Below are 25,235 nucleotides of genomic sequence, written 5' to 3'. Positions count from 1 at the left end.
GTAATAATTTAAATTGATTGATAGATATATCAGAAAGGATAGATAGATAGATAGATAGATAGATGGATGGATGGACAGATCATAAAGATTAGACAGATAGAGGGATCATAAAGTATAGATAGATAGATAGATAGATAGATAGATATATATTTTCATTCAGATGTTAAAAGCATGGAATTCAAAATTAAACTACCATTCAAATAATATATTGTGGAATTTAATAACAATTCTCTGTAGTGAGGGAGTTTACATTCAGAATGAATTAATGTTTGATTGCGAGCAAACATTGGCGATGTAGTTTTGTTGTCATAGAATTTTCTAGTTTTTTTTAATTGTATAAAATGTGCACGCACATGATGTGTTTATAGCATGTGTTTGAACTGCTTGTATAGTGTGTGTATGTGTGTGTAGTGTCGGTGTAGTCTGACTTACACTTACAGGTTGCAAGAGATCACTGCAATTATTCCAGGCAACAGCACCATACATACCAATATCTGGGACTACACATCCCAAAATCCTCTACTGCAAAATGCTGCTACTGAGCATGTCTTCATTTACATTTTGAAACCATTACATCTCAGCAACCACTGCTCATTTTTTTAACCAATAAAAAACAAACAATCTGTACGCCAAATTTCAAAATGATTGGTTTAGTGTTTTTGCTCGGATAATCTTTCAAGGTTAAGAGATATAATATAGATATGAAAATTCCCAAAAATACACAACCAATTTACATCCAATTTTCAGCATGGCCATGTACAAAATTTCCAAATGTAAAAAAGAAACATAAAAGTCAAAATTAAACTTTCATTGTTTCTAGTTTACTTCTATTATCAAATTTACTTTGTTTCAACGGTACCCTTTGTTGAAAATCATTATGCTCAGGAGCGTGCACAGCACTATATGGCAACAGTGTTTTAACAATGTTCAACGTAAGTAACAGGGGGGTAGTTATCAAGCCGTCAACCTCAAATACGCTGCGTATTCCGCAGCGTATTTGTGGCGAGGCTGATACGCCTTAGTTATCAAAGGCTCGAGACCGGCAAAAGTAGAATTTTGTGACGTAAGCTTCGATCCGCCGGACTCAGTCCGACACAGATCGATTCTTACGTCACTCCAGATGTTCCGCACACAAGTGCGGCACATTCTCACTACTTTTGCTAGCTATCAAAAAACTAGCAGGTACGCTCGGCACTTTTACGGCCCAGCGTACCTGGTTTTCAAAGCGCCAGCCTGGAGGTGGCGGATCCCATAGGAATCAATGGGAGTCTGACCATAGCGAAAGTACAAGTTCGCTGCTGACAGACATCCCATTGATTTCTATGGGAGCTGTCTACACCCTAACATGTACCCCGAGTCTAAACACCACTAATCTGACCCCCCCTACACCGCCGCAAATAAATAAAGTTATTACCCCCTAAACCGCCGCTCCCGGAGCCCACCGCAAGCTACTCTATACATATTAACCCCTAAACCGCCGCTCCCGGAGCCCACCGCAACTATAATAAATGTATTAACCCCTAACCCGCCGCTCCCTGAACCCGCCGCAACCTATATTAAATGTATTAACCCCTATCCTGCCCCCCCTACACCGTCGCCACCTATAATAAATTTATTAACCCCTATCCTGCCCCCCACTACACCGCCGCCACTGTAATAAAATGATTAACCCCTAAACCTAACCCTAACGCCCCCTAACTTAAATATTAATTCAATAAATCTAAATAAATTAACTCTTATTAACTAAATGAATCCTATTTAAAACTAAATACTTACCTTTAAAATAAACCCTAATATAGCTACAATATAAATAATAATTATATTCTAGCTATCTTAGGATTTATTTTTATTTTACAGGTACCTTTCAATTTATTTTAACCATGTACAATAACTATTAAATAGTTATTAACTATTTAATAGCTTACCTAGCTAAAATAAAGAGAAATGTACCTGTGAAATAAATCCTAACCTAAGTTACAATTAAACCTAATACTACACTATCATTAAATTAACTAAATAAACTACCTACAAAGAACTACAATGAAATACAATTACATAAACTAACTAAAGTACAAAAAATAAAAAAAGCTAAGTTACAAAAAATAAAAAATTAAGTTACAAACATGTTAAAAATATTACAACAATTTTAAGCTACTTACACCTAATCTAAGCCCCCTAATAAAATAACAAACCCCCCCAAAATAAAAAAAATCCCTACCCTATTCTAAATTACATAAATTTCAAAGCTCTTTTACCTTACCAGCCCTTAAAAGGGCCATTTGTGGGGGCATGCCCCAAAAAGTTCAGCTCTTTTGCCTGTAAAATAAAAATACAACCCCCCCCCAACATTAAAACCCACCACCCACATACCCCTAATCTAACCCAAACCCCCCTTACAAAAACCTAACACTAATCCCCTGAAGATCATCCTACCTTGAGTCGTCTTCACTCAGCCGAGCCACCGATGGAACTGAAGAGGACATCCGGAGCGGAAGAAGTTAATCCTCCAAGCGGCGCTGAAGAAATCTTCCATCCGATGAAGTCATCATCCAGGCGGCGCTGAAGAAGTCTTCGATCCGGCCGATGTCATCTTCAAAGAGGCGCTGAAGAGGTCTTCTATCCGGGCGAAGTCATCTTCCAAGCCGGGTCTTGAATCTTCCTTCCGCCGACGCGGAACCACCTTCTTCACCGACGGACTACGACGAATGACGGCTCCTTTAAGGGACGTCATCCAAGATGGCGTCCCCTCAATTCCGATTGGCTGATAGGATTCTATCAGCCAATCGGAATTAAGGTAGGAAAATCTGATTGGCTGATGGAATCAGCCAATCAGATTGAGCTCGCATTCTATTGGCTGTTCCGATCAGCCAATAGAATGCGAGCTCAATCTGATTGGCTGATTGGATCAGCCAATCGGATTGAACTTGAATCTGATTGGCTGATTCCATCAGCCAATCAGATTTTCCTACCTTAATTCCGATTGGCTGATAGAATCCTATCAGCCAATCGGAATTGAGGGGACGCCATCTTGGATGACGTCCCTTAAAGGAGCCGTCATTCGTCGTAGTCCGTCGGTGAAGAAGGTGGTTCCGCGTCGGCGGAAGGAAGATTCAAGACCCGGCTTGGAAGATGACTTCGCCCGGATAGAAGACCTCTTCAGCGCCTCTTTGAAGATGACATCGGCCGGATCGAAGACTTCTTCAGCGCCGCCTGGATGATGACTTCATCGGATGGAAGATTTCTTCAGCGCCGCTTGGAGGATTAACTTCTTCCGCTCCGGATGTCCTCTTCAGTTCCATCGGTGGCTCGGCTGAGTGAAGACGACTCAAGGTAGGATGATCTTCAGGGGATTAGTGTTAGGTTTTTGTAAGGGGGGTTTGGGTTAGATTAGGGGTATGTGGGTGGTGGGTTTTAATGTTGGGGGGGGGTTGTATTTTTATTTTACAGGCAAAAGAGCTGAACTTTTTGGGGCATGCCCCCACAAATGGCCCTTTTAAGGGCTGGTAAGGTAAAAGAGCTTTGAAATTTATGTAATTTAGAATAGGGTAGGGATTTTATTTATTTTGGGGGGGGTTTGTTATTTTATTAGGGGGCTTAGATTAGGTGTAAGTAGCTTAAAATTGTTGTAATATTTTTAACATGTTTGTAACTTAATTTTTTATTTTTTGTAACTTAGCTTTTTTTATTTTTTGTACTTTAGTTAGTTTATGTAATTGTATTTCATTGTAGTTCTTTGTAGGTAGTTTATTTAGTTAATTTAATGATAGTGTAGTATTAGGTTTAATTGTAACTTAAGTTAGGATTTATTTTACAGGTAATTTTGTATTTCTTTTAGCTAGGTAGTTATTAAATAGTTAATAACTATTTAATAACTATTCTAACTAGCTAAAATAAATACAAAGTAACCTGTAAAATAAATATAAATCCTAAGATAGCTATAATATAATTATTAATTATATTGTAGGTATCTTAGGGTTTATTTTACAGGTAAGTATTTATTTTTAAATAGGAATAATTTATTAAAGTATAGTGTAGTGTTAGGTGTAATTGTAACTTAGGTTAGGATTTATTTCACAGGTACATTTCTCTTTATTTTAGCTAGGTAAGCTATTAAATAGTTAATAACTATTTAATAGTTATTGTACATGGTTAAAATAAATTGAAAGGTACCTGTAAAATAAAAATAAATCCTAAGATAGCTAGAATATAATTATTATTTATATTGTAGCTATATTAGGGTTTATTTTAAAGGTAAGTATTTAGTTTTAAATAGGATTCATTTAGTTAATAAGAGTTAATTTATTTAGATTTATTTAATTAATATTTAAGTTAGGGGGGCGTTATGGTTAGGGTTAGACTTAGGTTTAGGGGTTAATCATTTTATTACAGTGGCGGCGGCGTAGTGGGGGGCAGGATAGGGGTTAATAAATTTATTATAGGTTGCGGCGGGTTCATGGAGCGGCGGTTTAGGGGTTAAACTATTTATTTAGTTGCGGAGAGGTGCGGGATCAGCAGGATAGGGGTTAATAATTTTATAATAGAGGGCGACGGTATAGGGGGGGCAGGATAGGGGTTACTAGGTATAATGTAGGTGGCAGCGGTGTCCGGGAGCGGCGGTTTAGGGGTTAATACATTTATAAGAGTTGCGGCGGGGTCTAGGAGCGGCGGTTTAGGGGTTAATACATTTATAAGAGTTGCGGCGGGGTCTAGGAGCGGCGGTTTAGGGGTTAGTAACTTTATTTAGTTGCGGGGGGCTCCGGGGGCGCCGGTATAGGGGGCAGAACAGTGCAGTTTAGTGTGAGTGCTTAGTGACAGGCTAGCAATAAAGCTGGGAAAAAGCCGAAGGGCAGCGAGATCGGATGAGTGATAACTGTCACAGTCCGCTGCTCATCGCCCCGCGGCTTTTTGACAGCTTTATTTGATAACTTAGGCGAACGTATTCAAGGTCCGCGGCGGCGAAGGTAGGCGAGCTTAGGCGGACGTATTGGGCCGGCGAAGCCAGAAAAGTAGACGGCTTGATAACTAGCCCCCACAGTGTGGAATAATAAAATGCTCTTACACATTAGAGAATTTTTTTTGCATGTTTATGTCCCTTTAAACACAAAGGTAAATTGCCATTATGGAGCCGCAATCCTTGCAGCTCCCAAGCAGGATACAGAAAGTGCTTAGTGGGGTCATGCAAGTAGTGATTCTGATTGGCTTGTAGCTCCGAGCAGGATACAGAAAGTGATTGGTGGGGTCATGCAAGTAGTGATTCTGATTGGCTTGGAGCTCCGAGCAGGATACAGAAAGTGATTGGTGGGGTCATGCAAGTAGTGATTCTGATTGGCTTGGAGCTCCGAGCAGGATACAGAAAGTGATTGGTGGGGTCATGCAAGTAGTGATTCTGATTGGCTTGGAGCTCCGAGCAGGATACTGAAAGTGATTGGTGGGGTCATGCAAGTAGTGATTCTGATTGGCTTGGAGCTCCGAGCAGGATACAGAAAGTGATTGGTGGGGTCATGCAAGTAGTGATTCTGATTGGCTTGGAGCTCCGAGCAGGATACTGAAAGTGATTGGTGGGATCATGCAAGTAGTGATTCTGATTGGCTTGTTGCTCCGAGCAGGATACAGAAAGTGATTGGTGGGGTCATGCAAGTAGTGATTCTGATTGGCTTGTTGCTCCGAGCAGGATACAGAAAGTGATTGGTGGGGTCATGCAAGTAGTGATTCTGATTGGCTTGTAGCTCCGAGCAGGATACAGAAAGTGATTGGTGGGGTCATGCAAGTAGTGATTCTGATTGGCTTGTAGCTCCGAGCAGGATACAGAAAGTGATTGGTGGGGTCATGCAAGTAGTGATTCTGATTGGCTTGTTGCTCCGAGCAGGATACAGAAAGTGATTGGTGGGGTCATGCAAGTAGTGATTCTGATTGGCTTGTAGCTCCCGAGCGGGATTTAGAAAGTGATTGGTTTGGTTGTGTGACTGCTTTCCCTGATCGGCTTGCATTTCTTCAATGGAACTTAACCTATGTGTTTAACATCATTTTGCAGGGATTAAACATATATAAAAATGCAAAAAATGGCTTGTTCTAACAAATTCTGGCTTGTCATTTCTGCATAATAATTTCCCTTTAATGTACAAAACTAGACAAATGTACAATGTAGGTTTCTCCCACTAATCCCACCAAAAACAGCTGGCGTATAGACTAAGGTGTGCCCTTGTAATCCATATATTTCTTGTCTGTTCAGCAAACGTCGTTGTTTGCAAAATGTTCTTTTAGGAACAACATATCCGTGAGATTTTACAATACCAGTCAGCTTGCTCTGTAGTCTGGCTCTAAAAAGAGACAAAAACACCTTGCTGACAAGTGAAGTTAGCTTAAAAAATAAAACCCTGATACCAGTATGGTCTGAGAGCTGCCAAAAAAATAGAACTTTACAAGCAAGTAAAAGAGATCAATACACTGAGTTATCTGACACAGAAACCGCTGGACATTTATATACAGATCCAGGGCTGGAGTTATAATAAGACACAGTAGGCATGTGCCTATAGGCGCCCTCTATAGAGGCAACCTTAACTAAGATGGCTACCGGCAGTGAAAATAACAGCACTGCGCATGCGCGGCGGTCATCTTTTTTTAAGGTCACCGCGAGTATTACGCATGTGCAGCATCCAGCTTCTCCCGAGCATGAGCAAAGTTTGCAGTGGCCTTAACAAACACACACACGCAGTGCTGTTATTTCCCTGCTGGCAGCCATCTTAGCTAAGGTCACTAGCACAGTGGTGAATGGTTAATGGGGAGCGCTTCAGATTTTGGTGCCTACAGGCAACTGGGCTATAAATCTGGCCCTGTACAGATCCATGGGAAGATCACACATAGCTGTCACAAGTGGGAACATTCCCAGAATTCGCCAAACCCATTTAGACAGAAACAAACTGCTTCCCGTGAAGAATGATCCAAATTAGTGGAAAAATTGTCTGCGCAAAAAACAACTGAAAACCTAGAATAAATATGTAAAACTGAAAAATTCTGCATTTACCACTAATGAGGGGTTGTTTGAAATTTGTTTAATGAAAATCCATCTGTCTGCTGTTTCCTATTAAAAATCTCCTGAGTGCAGCTGGACAGCAGCTTAAACTTACAGTAGTAGCTAGTGCTAGTGGTGAAAGCCAGCAGCAGCAGCAAAAAAAAAAGAAAAAAGATTTTTATGAAAATCCATTTGTCTGCTGAAAATCTCATGAGGGCAGCTGGACAGCAGCTTAAACTTAAAGTTGAAGGTAAAAAAGGAAAAGGCGCCCCAAATGGTGTAGTACTTCAAAATAAACTTAATTACCATACAGTAATCAAAAATTACTCACAAGTCTCCTAGCACTAACAAAGTGTTATATGCGCAGTCTGGACCTTCTGAAAGCCGTCCAGTAAGCTCACTCCTCGATATCTGTTGCAGATAGTTACCAAATATCACCAATAGCTTGACCTCTTGGGGTTAGGAGTATGGTTAAAAAAGTGCATACAAATTGATCTCACAGTGGTCAAAATAAGAGGTGTTGCAGAGATGCATCCCAAGAACCTTAAACCTATATATCAAGATTGATGGAATAAGATGCATCTCTGCGACACCTTTTACTTTGACCACTGTGAGATCAATTTGTATGCACTTTTTTAACCATACTCCTAACTCCAAGAGGTCAAGCTATTGGTGATATTTGGTAATGGTCCAGACTGCGCATATAACACTTTGTTAGTGCTAGGAGACTTGTGAGTAATTTTTGATTACTGTATGGTAATTAAGTTTATTTCGAAGTACTACACCATTTGGGGGCGCCTTTTCCTTTTTACCTTCTAGATTTTATCTGTGGTGTGGACGCCACATTTTTCGGAAACCAGGCAGCCAGACAATCCCCTCCTGGACTGATCGCATTCCTAGTACTTCCAGACTGTACATATTATATATTCTTTTGGGATTGGAACTCCTAACAATCGGAGGCGCATCTACTTCAAACTTTTTAGTTTGTTCATTTTTAAACTTAAAGTAGTAGCTAGTGCTAGTGCTGCAAGCCAGCAGCAGAAGAAAAAATATTATTATTTTTTATTGGGTCTGTATTGACTAAGAACATAACTGAAGTTTGCATACTTATTGGCTGACACCAGAATCAATCAACTGATAAGAACATTGCAAAATCATTATTGTATAGTGTAAATTGGAACTTTTGGAAGCCTCCCCCCATTGAGTAATGGTTTAACCCACAAACTATTTTTTATTCTTGCATCCATTCATTGATTTTTGCAAGGGCCACAAATGCAATAAATATAGAAAAATGCATCATTTTTTGGCATTCAAAAGCACATATCTAATGGACACTTCTTAGACCAGTGATGGCAAACTCCAGATGTTTCAGAACTACATTTCTCTAAAGTCCAGTCGAGCATCATAGGAAATGTAGTTCTAAACCATCTGGAGTGCCAAGCTTTGGCTATTGAGGGATCTTATTGTTAGGGCTGTATTTTCCTTTCTTTAGTCTGTAGGTGTTCTTGCCATTAACATATATAGTTGTATTAAGTGATATATCGCACATCAAATGATAACTTTGAAAAGCAATAAATACAACTGCAAAGCTTAGGAAAACATTTGCAAAAAAATTTGTATAAGTGGATGTAATTGTTAACATATCCACATGTCTGTTTTATTATGAAAAAGTAGTCTAACTGGATAGAATAATGTGTGTTCCAGGGCATCCTCAAGGTGTGCTTCGGATTTTTCACTTAAAGGGACAGTCTAGTCAAAATTAAACTTTCATAATTCAGATAGGGCATGCAATTTTAAACAACTTTCCAATTTACTTCTATTATCTAATTTGCTGAATTCTTTAGATATCCTTTGTTGAAGAAATAGCAATGCACATGTGGGAGCCAATCACACAAGGCCTTTATGTGCAGCAACCAATCAGCAGCTCCTGAGCATATCTAGATATGCTTTTCAGCAAGTGATATCAAGAGAATGAAGCAAATTAGATAATAGAAGTAAATTAGAAAGTTGTTTAAAATGACATACTCTTTCTAAATCACGGAAGAAAAAAAATTGGGTTTCATGTCCCTTTAAACCTCAACTTAACACATGGGGGCCTATCTATCAAGCTACGAATGGAGCTTGAAGCCCCGTGTTTCTGGTGAGCTTGCAGGCTCGCCAGAAACAGCAGTTTCTAAAGACTGCTGCTCCATAACCCTGTTGATTGACACCCCATGCTGGCGGGTGATTGGCCGCGAGTCTGCAGGGGCGGCGTTCCACCAGCAGCTAACAAGGGCTGCTGGTGCAATGCTGAATACGGAGAGTGTATTGCTCTTCGCATTCAGCGATATCTATCGGACCTGATCCGCACTGTCGGATCAGGTCCGACAGACATTTGATAAATTGGGCTCATGGGGGTCAATTTACTAATGTGCAAGCGGACATGATACGATGTAGCTTATCATGTCTGCTGCATATTGATAAATGCCGACAGCATACGCTGTCGGCATTTATCATTGCTCCAGTAGTTCTTGTGAACTGCTGGTGCAATGCCGCCTTTTGCAGATTCGCGGCCAATCGGGGGCGTCAATCAACCCGATCATTTCTGATCAGGTTGATTTCTGTCCGCCGCCTCAGAGCAGGTCTTTAGACCGATGCTTCATAACTTCTGTTTCCGGCGAGCCTGAAGGCTCACCGGAAACACGGATCAAGCTCCGTGCGTAGCTTGATAAATTGACCCCATGGAATATAAAAAGACATTATAGCCCTTGTAAAGTATTACTCGTCTCGCAGTTGTGCTTTGCTATTGCAAAGATGGCCAGGTTTTCTTCTATTTCATTATCTTTTATGGTTCTTCTGTTTAGTTTTAATTAGTTAGTTTAGTTATGTTTTAAAAGCAATTTTTGGATGTCTCTAACCTTGACAGTGAAACTCATTTTATGCATTGACAACTGATACAGAAAAAATACAGTTTCATTGATTGGAATGAAGCAGAACTCACTGTGATGTTATAAATTATTTTAGAGCAGCAAAGTTGCAATTAGTTTCTGCAGTGAGATATTTAAAGGGCTTTATGAAATTGGGGCGAAGGAGTGATGCATCACTCGGGATCAGCTGTGTACAAGAATGCAGTTTCTGTTTTAATTCTATAAGTTTAACCTCTTCATGCTGGGGGCAAGCGTTTAACATTGTTCTGATTTTGGGGGGCTGTCTTTGATGCTAGGCACCCCCCCAGTCCAATTTCCCATTAAAGAGAAAGATGAGGGTGCAGGATTCCGTATATGGTACCACGTTCCTGCTGTCCTAATGGCGGCAAACCCCAGCGCTGTTAGGACAGCATGGAGTTTCCTAATGGCATTAAGCAGTTACAAATATTTAACTTGACCTAGTTTCATAAAATAGGATACATTTATTCAGGTCCTCTTTTCTGTACCTTTATGGCATAGAGGCTGAGACCAGAGATGTTCAGATCAGTAAGATAGTTCTTGTCATATTTACTTAATTATTCATTGGGTATTTAAATAGACTTATCGTAGCAAGATAGACCAGACTCGGAAATCCAGTTCATCAAGTGAAGATGGCCAAACTGTATTATTTATGTGATAATCAAGGTACTCATGTAAACCTTACCTTCTTGCTTTTTCAAATAAAAATACCAAGAGAATGAAGAAAAATTGATAATAGGAGAAAATTAGAAAGTTGCTTAAAATTGCGGCTCTATCTAAACCATGAAGCAGGGCATCAAACTTGGGTTAACCCTAACTGCCTCAATATAGCTGTACACACCTGGGGATAGCATGGCAGACGGTACCATTCGTACAGCGAGATGTTACGGCAGCAAGATTAGAAAACACTATGGGGCCGATTTATTAAAGTGCGGACGGACGATTAGCGTATCATGCCTGCCGCAAATTGATAAATGCTGACAGCATACGCTATCGGCATTTAGCATTGCACAAGCATTTCTTGTGAACTGCTTTTGCAATGCTGCCCCCTGCAGATTTGCAGCCAATCGGTCGCTAGCAGGGGTTGTCAATCAGCCCAATCAGAGCAGGCAGACAAGTTGTTTCCGGCCATGTAAGAAAGTTTCCAGTTTATTACCATTATTAAATGTACTTTTCTGTGATGTTATCCTTTGTTGAAGAGAATACCTAGGTAGGTAGCATGCACGGGTAGCATTCGCATTTACCATATAGTGCTCCAGATATGTGCACACTTCTGAGCTTACCTACCCGCCTTTCAACAAAGGAGATCAAGAGAACAAAGTGAATTTGATAACAGATGTAAACTGGGAAATGTCTTAAAATGTTATGCTCTATCTTTACCAAGAAAGGTGGGCTTCATGTCCCTTTAAGTTATTACACACTTAAAGGGACAGTGTACACCAATTTTCATATAACTGCATGTAATAGACACTGCTATAAAGAAGAATATGCACAGATACTGATCTAAAAATCCCGTATAAAACCTTTTAAAAACGTACTTAGAAGCTCCCAGTTTAGCACTGAGAGGGGCTGGGTAAACAAAAAGAACAGACACTCCCCCCCCTGCATATGAAAAGACAGATAACATAAACAGGAGTCTGTAGACATCAGTATACATCAAAGACTTTGGGGCTTGGTCAGGAGTCTGAAAATCAGCACAATGTTTTTTAAAAAAATAAGCAAAACTATACATTGTTACACAAACACTACCACCAGATGGGCTATATAAATATCATCTACAAAACATTTATACAAAGAGAAATCTAGTGTACAAATGCCCCTTTAAGTTTGGAGGTAATAGTATATATTTTTTTCTTTAAAAATATGTAAATTACTGGATTACACACAAATTTAATAACACATATAACTTGGATTGGGTTGATAATACAGTTTTTACTATTTTTTTTAGGGAAGCAGTGGTCTGAAGACCACTGCTTGTTAAATACGGATTGCAGGTTATCTTGTGAGAACCTGCAGTGGTAGGGGGTCGAAAGGCTGGGGAAAGCCTTTGATAAATTGACCCCTAATTAGTGGTTAGTGCAAGAGTTCCTTCTTAAATAGTTATAATTAGCTGTTAGGGAAATATATTAAAGGGACAGTCTAGTCAAAATTATTTAAACTTCCATGAATTCGATAGTGCATGCAATTTTAAACAACTTTCCAATTTAATTTTATCATTAAAATGTGCTTTGTTATCTTGGTATTCTTACTCTTGATATGCGATTTTGCTAAACAAATTACAGCGGTAAATGGTTTTTAAACATTTCTTTTAAATACATGTTTTTTTGCAACACAGCGCTTAATTGTTAATATTGTACAGTGAAGTACAAAAATAATGACCCAAGTGACTTGGGAGGTGTCAGACCACTGTTTTCCACTAGAGGGCAATGCTGAAACATCATAGCGAGATGTTACCCAGTTGTTCTTAAAACACACAAACTCTTCAGGCAGCTCCACGTATATTTAAATAATTATAATTTTATATGTGTGTATATATATATATATATATATATATAAATACATACATAAAGAATTTTAAAGATACTTACAAATATGAAATGTTGAAAAAAATGTACACACCTTTTCCATTTTAATGGTTTTGTTGTTTGGGAAACTGTACTCAAAAATATTTCAGTAGTACATGCATGCTCGTACTTATGCTGTATTAATTTTTACTGGTTAAAAGGAAGAACAGTCTGAGCATTCTATTGGTGGAGAGTGCAAGCCCTCTGCAAGGCACCAAGAAAAACTTGATTTATTCAGCACAGGAATACCCATTTAAAATAAGTAAATTAATGAAAAAACACCATTATTATTATTATTGGTTATTTGTAGAGCGCTACCATTATTAAATACCCCCTTTTAGATTAAGCAAATAAATTGATAAATAGTAAAGTGGCAATTTAAAATTTGAGTTAAAGTGACATGAAACTCAAAAAATGACTTTCATGAGTCATATAGAGCATGCCTTTGTTGAAGAGCATACGCAGGTAATCTCCAGAGTGTGCACGTATCTTTATGGCAGCAGTTTCACAAGAATGCTTTTCACAATCTTCTAAACGTTTGAGCTCTAGATGAGAGCAATGTATGTGCGTGCATGCATGTGTGTGAGTGCAAGCGTGTGAGTGCATGTCTGTGAGTGCATATGTGTGAATGCAAGTGTGTGAGTGCAAGCGTGTGAGTGCATGTCTGTGAGCGCAAGCGTGTGAGTGCAAGCGTGTGAGTGCAAGCGTGTGAGTGCATGTCTGTGAGTGCATGTCTGTGAGTGCATATGTGTGAGCGCAAGTGTGTGAGCGCATGCGTGTGAGTGCATGTGTGTGAGTGCATGTCTGTGAGTGCATATGTGTGAGCGCAAGTGTGTGAGCGCATGCGTGTGAGTGCATGTGGATAGCTATTCAATGACAGTGTTTGCTGATACAAGAGGCATACATGGGTATCTTATAATAATAATTTGAAACCAAATGGCTCTGGGCAGAGATATTAAACATACCAGGAAGTGCAATGAGTATTATGTTCAAAGTATTTTGTATATGCCAGTTTCATATAATTTTTAAAATGAACGTTTAACAATTAATTACACTATAACTTCATGAGAATGGAGTCATTGTGGTTTTGTCTGGTAAGACAATAAAGCACATGGATAAAAATGTCTTGTAATTAATTTGTCAGCTGATTAAAAGACTCTTTTATCTGTCAAGTTACAATATAAAAGAAATAATGTATTTTGATATTGAAGAGGGCTGACACTTCAAATTGCTTACACGCTCAAACTACAAGGCAAGTCCAATTTAGGGAAAAAAAAACTGTACATGTAAAATGGATTTCAGCTTTTCTTTTAAATTAACTCAATTTAAAGGGCCATTCTCGTGGATAAATAAATGCGCTATTTTGTTAGAGTATGTAATTCTAGCACTAGCAACCCAACAGCTCTGTGTGCTTAACCCCTCAAAATGAAACTTGCATGATTTAGATAGACCAGGTAATTTTAAGACAATTTAAATTCACTTCTATTTTCAAATGTGCTTCGTTCTCTTGGTATCCCTTGTTTAAAAACAAAATCCGACACTTGAGGGAGCTAACTGCTGATTGGTGCCTGCACACATTTGTCTCTTGTGATTGGCTGTAACTAGCTGGGCTCAGCTAGCCGCCAGTAGTGCAATGCTGCTCCTTCAGCAAAGGATAAGAAGATAATGAAGCAAATTTGATAAGAGAAGTCAATTGAAAAGTTGTTTTAAATGATATGTTCTATCCAAATCATGAAAGAAATTGTTGAGATTTCCTGTCCCTTTAAACACATAGTTTAAGTAAGGTTTGGGTGCAGCAGACAACTGCTGATTACAAGCATGTACGGCCATGACTTAATCAGTAATGATAGTCACACAACCCAGCTGTGAAATGGCACCTGCTGAGTGTCTCACTTACAGTTTCTGCTCAGGACCAGCAGTTCTCTGCGGCTCCTGATTGATAGTTTAACTGTATTTAACCAATTTATGGAGGTTAACCAAATAGAGTTGCAGTGGCGCCAGTGCCATTTCATCATTTTTCTTAGGTATACAATCTATCTGATGCATTATCTACAAATATACCAAAACTATTTTTTTTTAAAACAGAAATTTAGTGCCAGCAAACTATACCTACATTTTGGTTTTTATTTTTCCTATCCTATAAGGAGAAGCTGTAGACATATTTGGCACATTTTTGATAATGGTGTGGATAGATTGATATACTTAAGAGTGTTTATTAAGATCTAGTACACACTCAGATACTACAGAGACACGTCAGTGCTGCAAGATAGCATGAAAGTTCATTAAATGTCAGGTCACTTATGTATTATGTAAAAATAAGCTTTACTATATTAAATATGCGGAATTCTGAAGTTTAATGTATATTCCTGTTTGGGAATTTTGGTGGTTGGGTAGACAGAGACATTGATACAAATATTACTGGAATATTGACAATGTCTGTTTTCCATTTGTAGGTCATCCCAGACACCAGTCCAATGAAGCGCTCAGTATCCACGCTGACTCCGCCACAGAGACCTCAGCTTTATGAGTATTCTCTAGAGAGAGTGCCACCGGAGCGCACTCACCAGCACCATCACCGATGTCACCGGCGCAAAGAGAGGAAACAGAAATCCACAGAGAGGTCACTGCAGAATGATGACACAGGTGCAAAACTCTTTCACGATGACAACGAATATGTATCAACACCTATTTTTAACAGTCAAAGAGTTAATTCATTAGAACATGACATTTTTTCATTATTGACCATGACTAACGATGGGCCAGATTACAAGTGGAGCGATATTTAATGCCTCACGCTCACTAACTCCGCTAGAAGTAAGCTTTTTGCGTGTGTTGGGTAGCGATTTGTATTGCAAGTCAAAAGTAAACTGTTTTCTTACGAGTGCTAACCCGATGCTTGCAAAATTAGAATATCGCGATCGTGTTAACGTATTCCCCCAAAGAAGTAAATGGAGCAAAAAATAGTGCCTATTCGCGCGCATACCCAATTGCATATTCTCAAATGCGCTAACCCGACATGAAAATATGAATATGTCACAGTCCAGTTTTCTACAGATAGCCGAATATGTTCTATTTATTCATAAGCACATATTTCTATATATAAATGAGAGTATTTTTGTACAATATATATCTATACCTATATATATATATATATATATATATTTATATATATACATGATTATATATAGGAATAGATATATACATATATAGAGAGAGAGGAATATCTATTTAAAAATATATAGAACATATTCTGCTATGGGCAGAACATTGAAATGTGAAATATTTTCAGTAAATACACAGTATAACACTTTATTAAATATGAATATTGTATAAATATGCTTCTACTTAACAAGAGCTCCAATACACTTTTATATATGTATAAATATGTATTTATGTGTATATATGTCTGTAAATACATATATGCACATATAAATACATAAATACATATCTACACAAACATATGCCTTTTTTTCCTAACGCCTGAGGCCTCGTATCTTTGAGCCCTTATATCTTTTATTTAGTTTAACTTATTTTACAAAAAATTATCATTTTATCGGATAGAGTTATTATGAGTTTAACTGCACTTTGTAATGTATTTTTGATATGTTTCAACTTGTAATACGAGCATAAACCGGATAAACCCTTTTTCGCTTGCGTGTAACTGTAAGTGCTCCTGTCATAACCTGGCCCTATATATTCACAAAGCCCCTGTTTAGTGGCTGCAAGCAATGCGCATTCCCAAGCAGAAAACTGCTGGTTATTGGCGAGTATGTGCGATTGTGCACCCCTGATTGTTTTACCTGGGTTTTCACACAGGATTTGAAGAAAATCTGTCCTTCATAAAATTATACGCACGCTATCATCTGACTATGAGCAGTTTCGGATGACGATACAATTACATTCATTTCATTGAAAGAGATGCTATATTTAACATGTGCCTGTCCTTATTGGCTGATCACAATTCAAAGTCATGATACTTAAAGGGACAGTGTACCCTATTTTTCTCTTTTAATTTGTTCCCAAGTATCCATTTTACCTGCTGGAGTGTATTACATTGTATAGAAATAGCTCCTTTACATTTGTTTCAGCATTTGGAATATCTGATTTTGCCCGTTGTATCCCCATCTATACTGAAAATTTCTATACTTAAGTATAGGCTATTAAGAAGCTGAGTAAACATAGGCAGCAGAAGAAATTACACTCCCAGTGGGGCTTAGGAGTGATGAAATGTTAATTTTCAATTGTTCTTTTTAAGTATTGTGCTTTGGTAAAAATGCAGAGATAATATTAAAAAGCATGTGTGTGTGTACAGAAAGTGATAAAATAAGGAGATCTGTTGTCACTATTTTAATGGATGGTGGTTTCAAAGAACAAAACCAGCTATTTCATAGACAAAATAAACCAAAAGAAGCAATTTCTCAAGCATTTTATATGTGCAGCTGGTATAACAAGTCATTGTAAACACATTAAAAGGGATATGAAACCCACATTTTTTCAATAATGAGTCAGATAGAGTTTGTGATTTTAAACAACTTTCCAATTTACTTCTATGATCTAATTTGTTTTGTTCTCTTGGTATCCTTTGTTAAAAAAAGGATACCTAGGTAGGCTAAGGAGCTGCTGATTGGTGGCTGCACATATATGCTTCATGTTATTGGCTCACCCAGAGCGTATATTAGCTCCCAGTAGTGCATTGCTGCTTCCTCAACAAAGGATACTAAGAGAATAAAGCAAATTCGATAATAGAAGTAAATTGGAAAGTTGTTTAAAATTCTATTCTCTATCTGGATCCTGAAAGCAAACTTTTGGGTTTCATGTCTATTTTAAGGGAAAAACAATTTGAGAGTACAGTGTCCCTTTAACAACACATTTTCACTTTCAAATTCCACATCGAAATGGACTCAATAAACCCCAAGACAACACTTTCTCAATTACAGCAAGTCATTTTTTTGGCGTTAGAAAGTCTCTTTAATGAGTCTGTAATCGCATACGTGCATTTACATTACGCTTCCTGTATAATGATGCACATCCCAAAAACACCTATCAAACACTCTCTGAAACAGACATCCCAACCTGCAAAAACTCATTTCAGGGAGGTGGGTTCTCCCGCTACTGCGCCCCCCCCCCAGTTATATATTGGACACCTTGAAACCCTAAATAAGATAGAGACTTATCATTAAAGTAGCTTCCCACTAAAGTCACATTTAAAAAAAGTAGCTTTATTGCACAACCACATACAATAAACTTATTTTCCAGTGACGCTTGTTGAATGCATAAATATTTTAGAATACGAAGTTTAATTACGTGCAGTAAATAAGGTAGTATTTGTGTTTTATTTTATTAAAATCAGTGGGGGCTTTTTGGTTACTGGTGCAAGCTTTGAGGGTTCTTTAATGTCCCAGCAACTAAAGGCATTCCTTAAAGAAACACTTTTCCGGATTTGGGCCACAATGGATCATAGTACTTGGAGTTTCAGGGAGATTGCATTCCATTTTCTGGCATCAGGGAGCCGCTATTACAATCAGGGAGACTCCCTGAACTTCAGGGAGAGTTGGGATGTCTGCTTAGAGTCTCTTAAAGTCTTAAAAAAAAGTGTGCATTTTTTATGTTTATTTAAATGGCAAATATGGTAAACAATTACACACTCTAATTTGTATGTCATTTTAAGACTATCGACCCTAGGTTATAGTGTGTTTAACCCTGCAAAGTGGTTAAACACACAGTGGAATACTGTTTAGGACTTGCAGAGCACTCCTGGTCCCAAGCGGATAACGCAGTTGACCCAATCCGCAGCGCTAGTTCCACATCTGTGTAGTGAGACTGCTGATTGGATGAGCTGCTCAGGGCCAGCAGTTTTGCAGATTAGAGCATGTCATTCTTTACCATAAAGGCCCCTTTAATGAATGAATAAACAAATCAACACATTTTCATATATTATTGAAAAGTTCCATTTCTTATTCTTTTTAAACTATCCAGATATATTGCTCAAAACAGACAAAAATAGGTTTGCAAGTAAGTGATTTCTAATGATTTTGAATGCCATGGTTGATTTGCCCCTTTGCAATGTATAAAGGGGTTTTAAAAGCTTGTAATGAATAGTTTAACACAGCATTTTCAGATTAATTGAAATGTCTTTTGAATCTGAAAAACCCTCAAAAAACATGCAAGGCACAATTATAGCTGATTAGCAAGGGGCAACCTATCAACAAACATTTAGGGACGGTGCAAAAATATCACGCTCTAATTCGTTAGTGTGTAATCTTACTAGGTTTCGCTAGCGACCCTGCAAGTCATTGGGGTCAATTGAACAAGCAGCGGTTGTTGTATCGATGCCCAATTGTTTCTGGTCCGCTTAAAAGGGGAATTAAGAAAACAGCGGTTGTAGGTGGCGGACTGAATTCATCCCAGTATGAACGGAATGATTGACGGCCTCTGCTAGCAGCCGATTGGCTGCGAGTGAGCAGGGGCTGCATTGCACAAGCAGTTCACAAGAAATGCTTGTGCAATGATAAATGCCGACAACGTATGCTGTCTGCATTTAGCGAGGTTGAGCAGATCTGATTCGCTACCCTGAATCATGTCTGCTCGACGTTTAGTAAATCTACCCCTATGTGTTTAGTCATCAGACTAAGACACATTCATGTAACTTGTAACCTAGACCTGCTAAGCTTTGGCATTACTGTGAATTATTTTTTGTTTAGTGTGGACACATTTTGAGGCTTCAGCTTTTCTTTATAGATTCTGAACCTCATGCACAAGTTGATCTAATAAACTAGCGTCTGATTTATTTTCTGCAGAGCCTGTCCCTCGAGAGAGAAGACACGAGAGGGGAAGATCCCAGGAACGAAAGCAGCATCCTTCATCCTCGTCTGATAAGCAACGTTTCTACTCCTGCGACCGATATGGCAGCCGCGAGTCAGGCTATCCGCGCCACTCCGATCATAGTAGGGCTACATCGCCAAGCAGTGGACAAGACCATGGGACACACAGACAGGTGAGGATGGAGGAGAACCTAGAAAAATACATTAAAGGGATGTTAAACACTAAACACATTTCATGTACCTCCCTCTAATTATGGGTGCAGGCATTTTGGAACATAAGATTCACTGCAGGTATCTGAAGAAGAGTTACTGAACATGTGTAAACACATCAGCACCGAAATGTAGTGGCGGCACCTATAACTACAGAGGGAGGCAGGGAGTAACCTCAATACTATGCTATTTAGTGTTTAATGTCCCTAATTCTAGTGCATCTTTGAAATACTGTAGTGCGTGGGCCTTGTTATATTTGACATAAAACATCACAAATGGTATTTAATGACCTTTTAAAAAATCACAAGGGTAAACGTTAAGGGCCATATTACAAGTGGAGCCCTCTATTTTGAGGGCATTTGGGGAACTTTTAGATAATTAACCAGAGATCAGACCTCTGGTTAATTTTCTGAGCGCTAATTCCTACCGCAAGCTTGTGGCGTGCAATAATTTTGCTCTCCACTTGTAATCTAGTCCTAAAGGTATTAAAAACAAAACAAAACAAAAAAAGTTCAAACCTTTAGCTGACATAAAAAAAAATCTTTTGAAGTGGTTGGCCGTAGCATGGGGTATTTAAATTAATCTATATAAAAAGTAAGTTATAGTGCAACTTCCTTACAACTGTTGAATTAAACTCCATCTAAAATATCACTTACATTTCAGATCTGATTTTATAAAGGGGAGATTTTACTATCACTTTAAGTCAGAATTTTTAATGCATAATTTAAATTTGCGTTTCTATGCAAACATTTAATATCGATTTAAATGAGTACTATTAATGCCATAATGATACTATTTTTAAACTGCTAACTTTATTGAGCATTATACTATAATGTAGGTGTTTCCTTCACATACAGAAATATAGGTCACGCCCCTTAGTGAGATAAAATGGGCCTTTTACAGAACTCAAAGAGTTTTAGATATTTTTTTTAGAGAATCTCCCTTGAGCAGCTTTAGAGAATCGGACCCTTTATCTGCAGGAATAATAATATTCTGTAGCAGGCATGTGCTTCAGTCTTGTTACAAAACAAATATCTGTACAAATGCACCAACTACATTTATAGAAACTGAAGAAATACTGAGAAAGTTCGTCATTATTTATTTGTTTTCTTTAAATTACCTAAGGGATTAAAATACCTTAAGCGCTCTGGAGAGCCGCGATAATCCCGACCCTTCTTAGATCTTTGGGCTGCGGTAATAGGAGACTTAGCATAGTGGATCCCAGGGTCTGCGTTAAAGGAAATGGTCCATTAGCGCAGGCCCTAGGATTCACCTCGCTAAGCCTCCTTATAGCGCAACCCGGGGGTTTTAAGAAGAAGCGCCGGGATAAGCGCGACTCTCCAACGCGCTAGAGATGACTAATTGCTTATTTTTGATGCAAATAGAAAAACAAATACTTTAATGTCTGTTTAAATCGACAGATAAAGAGATTAAAGGTTAAATTACTTTTTGCGTAATTTATGTCTAATACAATAAGGCCATATTCATTTCATTAGATTAGGTATTCTAATATAAAGAGAGCTGTTTTCATGACACGTGTGGCTTCTTATATGTTTGAATGCAATACTGTATACTATATATGTTTCTAGTCTTGTGAAGATCTTTAACTGAAAATAGATGAATCTACATACTAGGTTAGTGTGAAAAAAACTGAATGCATTAACACTGTTTGCTTCAATTGTTTTTCAGTGGTCAAGTTACACCCACCCATTGCATTATTTAGAGGAGGCGATACAGACTTGTTGCTAGTCACAGCTAGCCACTGTCATTCTGTTAGTAAAATTGTCCTTGTTTTGTTGGCCCTTATCTTATTATCAGTACTGAGGGGTTGTGACATCTGCAGTGTGCACTTTTAATTCTCAGAATTGGAAAGCCCATGATTTCCAGACTAAAAATACAGGAGAAGGGGACAAAATAAAAAGTAAAAATAAATTGAAAAGTTGTTTTAATATTTATAATTAAACCTTTTATATTACAATCTCAAAGTGTTTATTGTTCCTTTTATGGAACAACAAAACTTGTCCAAACTTTATTGATGCCAGATAGAGAAAATGCAATAAGCAGGCTCTTCTAGACTGCTAGAATGTCATAGCATGGCATGTCACCCATGCACCAGCTTCCACTGAGCATGTGCAAGAATTCACAATAAATACATATATGTGTTTTGTGATTGGGCGATGGCTGTCATGTGATATAGGGGCAGGGGAAATTAAAGTAATTTTGAACTTTGTCAGAAAAACAGTCTACTACTCATCTGAAATTCAGACTAAGTGCTATAACATGGGGGCCTATCTATCAAGCTCCGAATGGAGCTTGATGTGTCGAGTTTCTGGCGAGCCTGTAGGCTCGCCAGAAACACTGGTTATGAAGCAGCAGTCTAAAGACCGCTGCTCCATAACCCTGTCCACCTGCTCTGATGAGGCGGACAGATATCGCTGGAATTCAACCCGATCTAATATGATCGGGTTGATTGACACCCCCCTGCTGGCAGCCGATTGGCTGCGAGTCTGCAGGGGGTGGTGTTGCACAAGCAGCTCACAAGAGCTGCTGGTGCAATGCTGAATACGGACAGCGTATTGCTCTCTGCACTCAGCGATGTCTGTCGGACCTGATCCGCACTGTCGGATCAGGTCCGACAGACATATGATAAATAGGCCTCATTATCTTTTTATTATGCATGTTGAATATGCAATTCTTTATTGGTCCTTTAAAGAATAATCCAACAACAAAATGTCCAGCAGTACCTTTATGAAAGTGAACAGCATCTAAAGAGAAACCATCCCACGCTTACTACAATATAGAAAGAAAAAGAAAAATGCATAAAATAAGAAAATTGCTATATTTAAATAGTTAAAAAAAAATCAATGTAACAACACAGATTATGATACAATCTAGTGTTTGTTTCATACTAGTAATTGATACATTGTTCGCAAAAAATTTAGCCTCATAAATTAACTAAATTAAATCTCACTGGTTCGCCTCACATTCTTATATTTATTCTTTAAATGTTATTATCCTTTCATTTAGCCACCAAAACACACCAACACAGGTGGGCACTTATGAATACAGGAATTGTATTTGTCCTTACCATTTATTTTCCAAATCTGTTATGCATTAATCACCACTAGGTTTTCTCCTCCCTATAAAATGTGTTGATGACAGTGGTCATCCTTGCCTGGTTCCACATTTTTAGCATTATTTTTAAAGCTGATTAAATAAATCTACTTGTGCGTATCTGATTTAGAATATATTGCTTATAACAGTTTTAAAAATGATTTCTGGCTAAACCTATGAAAAAACAAAAAACATAGCTAATATAAATTTAGAGTACATCAGCTGAGACTGAGCTTTCTTTACATGGTTGTTCCCACTTATCATGCATAGGTTATTAGTATACAGTATTGCATTCAAACATCTAAATTTTTGGTTCTTGTGTCCTTATAAATTAACTATTTAGAGGAATATACTTACTATTCCATAGAGGTACTTATTAGCATTTTGTATAATTCAAAAGACTTGTACATTGTGGTATATACTATATGAAATTGTATAGTTGTTTGTCTGTTTGGTGTAGAGTCAAGAATTTGCAATATGTTTGATGGTCTTATGTTAATAATTGTTCATGCTTCATGTGATTCGATGCATGTATGTTCTTTGAGCAGTTGAGCTATTCCACGTGTTTGTATGGAACAGTATGATGTATACATTTTAAACAAAATGTACATTTAAAAAAAAAAAAATTATGGTAGTATAGAGCATGCAATTTAACATACAAATCTTTCCAATTTACTTTTATTATCAAATTAGCTTCATTATCTTGGTATCTTTTGTTGAAGAATAATCCTAGGTAGGCTCATTTTATATCAATGTGCATGTGTCTTTAGCCATCTATGGTAGCAGCATTATTTGTATTAAAGGGACAGTCAACCATAGAATTGTTATTGTTTTAAAAGATAGATAATCCCTTTATTACCCATTCCCCAGTTTTGCATAACCAACACAGTTATATTATTACACTTTTTACCTCTGTGATTACCTTGTATCTAGGAACCTTCTTCCAGCCCCCTGATCACATGACACTGACTGTTTATTATCTATTGCCTTGCAGTTTGCATTGTGTTGGGCTAAATCTTAAATACCCCCCTGTGCCTGAACACAGTGTTATCTATATGGCCCACGTGTACTTTCTGTCTCTTTGTCTTGAAGAGATTTAAAAAGCATGTGATAAGAGGCAGCCCTCAAAGGCTTAGAAATCAGCATATGAGCCTACCTATGTTTAGTTTAAACTAAGAATACCAAGAGAAAAAAGCAAATTTGATGATAAAAGTAAATTGGAAAGTCAATTAAAATTAAAAGTCCTATCTGAATAATGAAAGTTTAATTTATACTTGACTGTCCCTTTAATGTTATACATTGTTACAAACACTACTGCCATAGAGTGCTAAATACACGTGCACACTCCTGAGGTTCTATGAGCCTACCTAGGTTTACTCTTCAGCAAAGTTTACTAAGACAATGAAGCAAATTTCCTAATAGAAATAAATTTAATTATACAACTCAAGAAACAAAAAAGATTAATTTGGACTTTACTCTCCCATATATTTGTTTTCTGTATTTTGAGTCAATGTTATTTGCCAGTTAATAAATCTGCATGCTGTATATAGTGGCAGTGTAATGTATTACTGATGTTTATTGGGTAAGAAGCTGTACATATTGTCACAATTCCCCTTTAAAAGTACTCAGTGGATATTTTTTAACCCTTTAGAATATTATTGTGCTTAAAAATCCCAATAGACTTTAGTGGGACAGTAAACACCTTGTAATTACAATAGATTTATATTGTGTTGCTGTATAATAACATGCCAGCCAAGTCTAAATGTTTTGTAAACAAATTAACACCCCTTTTACTGCAATTGTTTAGCAATAGCTAAACTGTTCGTAATAATATTTAAAGTGCATTGTTTTGTGTTTATCAGTCAAAGACAGTTAGGGACAGATATGCAGGAGGGTTAGTTTTGAGAAGTCAGCAGTATGCATTTCCAGTTCTGGGAATTAGAAAATCCACATTGTTCTGAGATAAACTACATAAAAAGGGGACAAAACAAATAATGAAATGATGTTGCAAAGTTGTTCTACAATGCATAATTAAACATTTTATATTACATTTCAAGGTTTTTACTGACCCTTTAATTGTAGATTTTGTAGAAAGAAAGAAAAAACCATTAGAGTATACCCCATTGTGTCTAAATACAGAAATTAAATCAGCATTGTTAGTGCTAATGGCAGCCATCTTTGTTTGGTATATTTGCATACAGCAAGTCTGCTTTCAGCCTCACATTGTGATTATTGTTATCCCCTCATCCTCACATTTGGACTTTACAAAGAGTGTGATTTATAAATATCCTGTTTTAAAGGGGACTATATGACAACCAGTGCAGCTTTAGAATGGTTTTTGGATCAGGCTTGTTTCTCTGCTTCTCTAAACTCTCCTTTGTTTTTCTCTCCTCTCTGTGTCTTGTTATCTACAATATTGTGCTTTCACCCTTGTTTTGTCAACCTATTTCATTCCTGCTGCATCTGTATGTTGTGCTTTCTGTTCATCGTGCTTTTTTTATTTTTATCATTTGACTTTATTTTCATTTCTATACCTCAATCTCATGTCCCCATTGTCTTTGGACATGTTTTGTGTATTGTTTCCATCACATGT

The 25,235-nt window shown here is 37.7% G+C and overlaps 1 protein-coding gene across 1 annotated transcript in view; it reads left to right on the top strand.

Annotated features, from left to right (window-relative positions):
* Positions 1–25,235, top strand: part of CACNA1B (calcium voltage-gated channel subunit alpha1 B) — a 575,803-nt gene that overhangs the window by 543,883 nt on the left and 6,685 nt on the right. The window contains exons 48-49 of the mRNA XM_053695819.1: positions 14,951–15,140; positions 19,295–19,491. Coding sequence (XP_053551794.1) covers positions 14,951–15,140; positions 19,295–19,491 — 387 coding nt within the window. The remainder of the gene's footprint in view (positions 1–14,950; positions 15,141–19,294; positions 19,492–25,235) is intronic.

The sequence above is a fragment of the Bombina bombina genome, chromosome 12, assembly GCF_027579735.1.
Source record: "Bombina bombina isolate aBomBom1 chromosome 12, aBomBom1.pri, whole genome shotgun sequence".
NCBI classification, from domain to species: Eukaryota; Metazoa; Chordata; class Amphibia; order Anura; family Bombinatoridae; genus Bombina; species Bombina bombina.
Note: the sequence above shows the minus strand (reverse complement) of the source record. Positions and strands in the feature narration are given on the sequence as shown.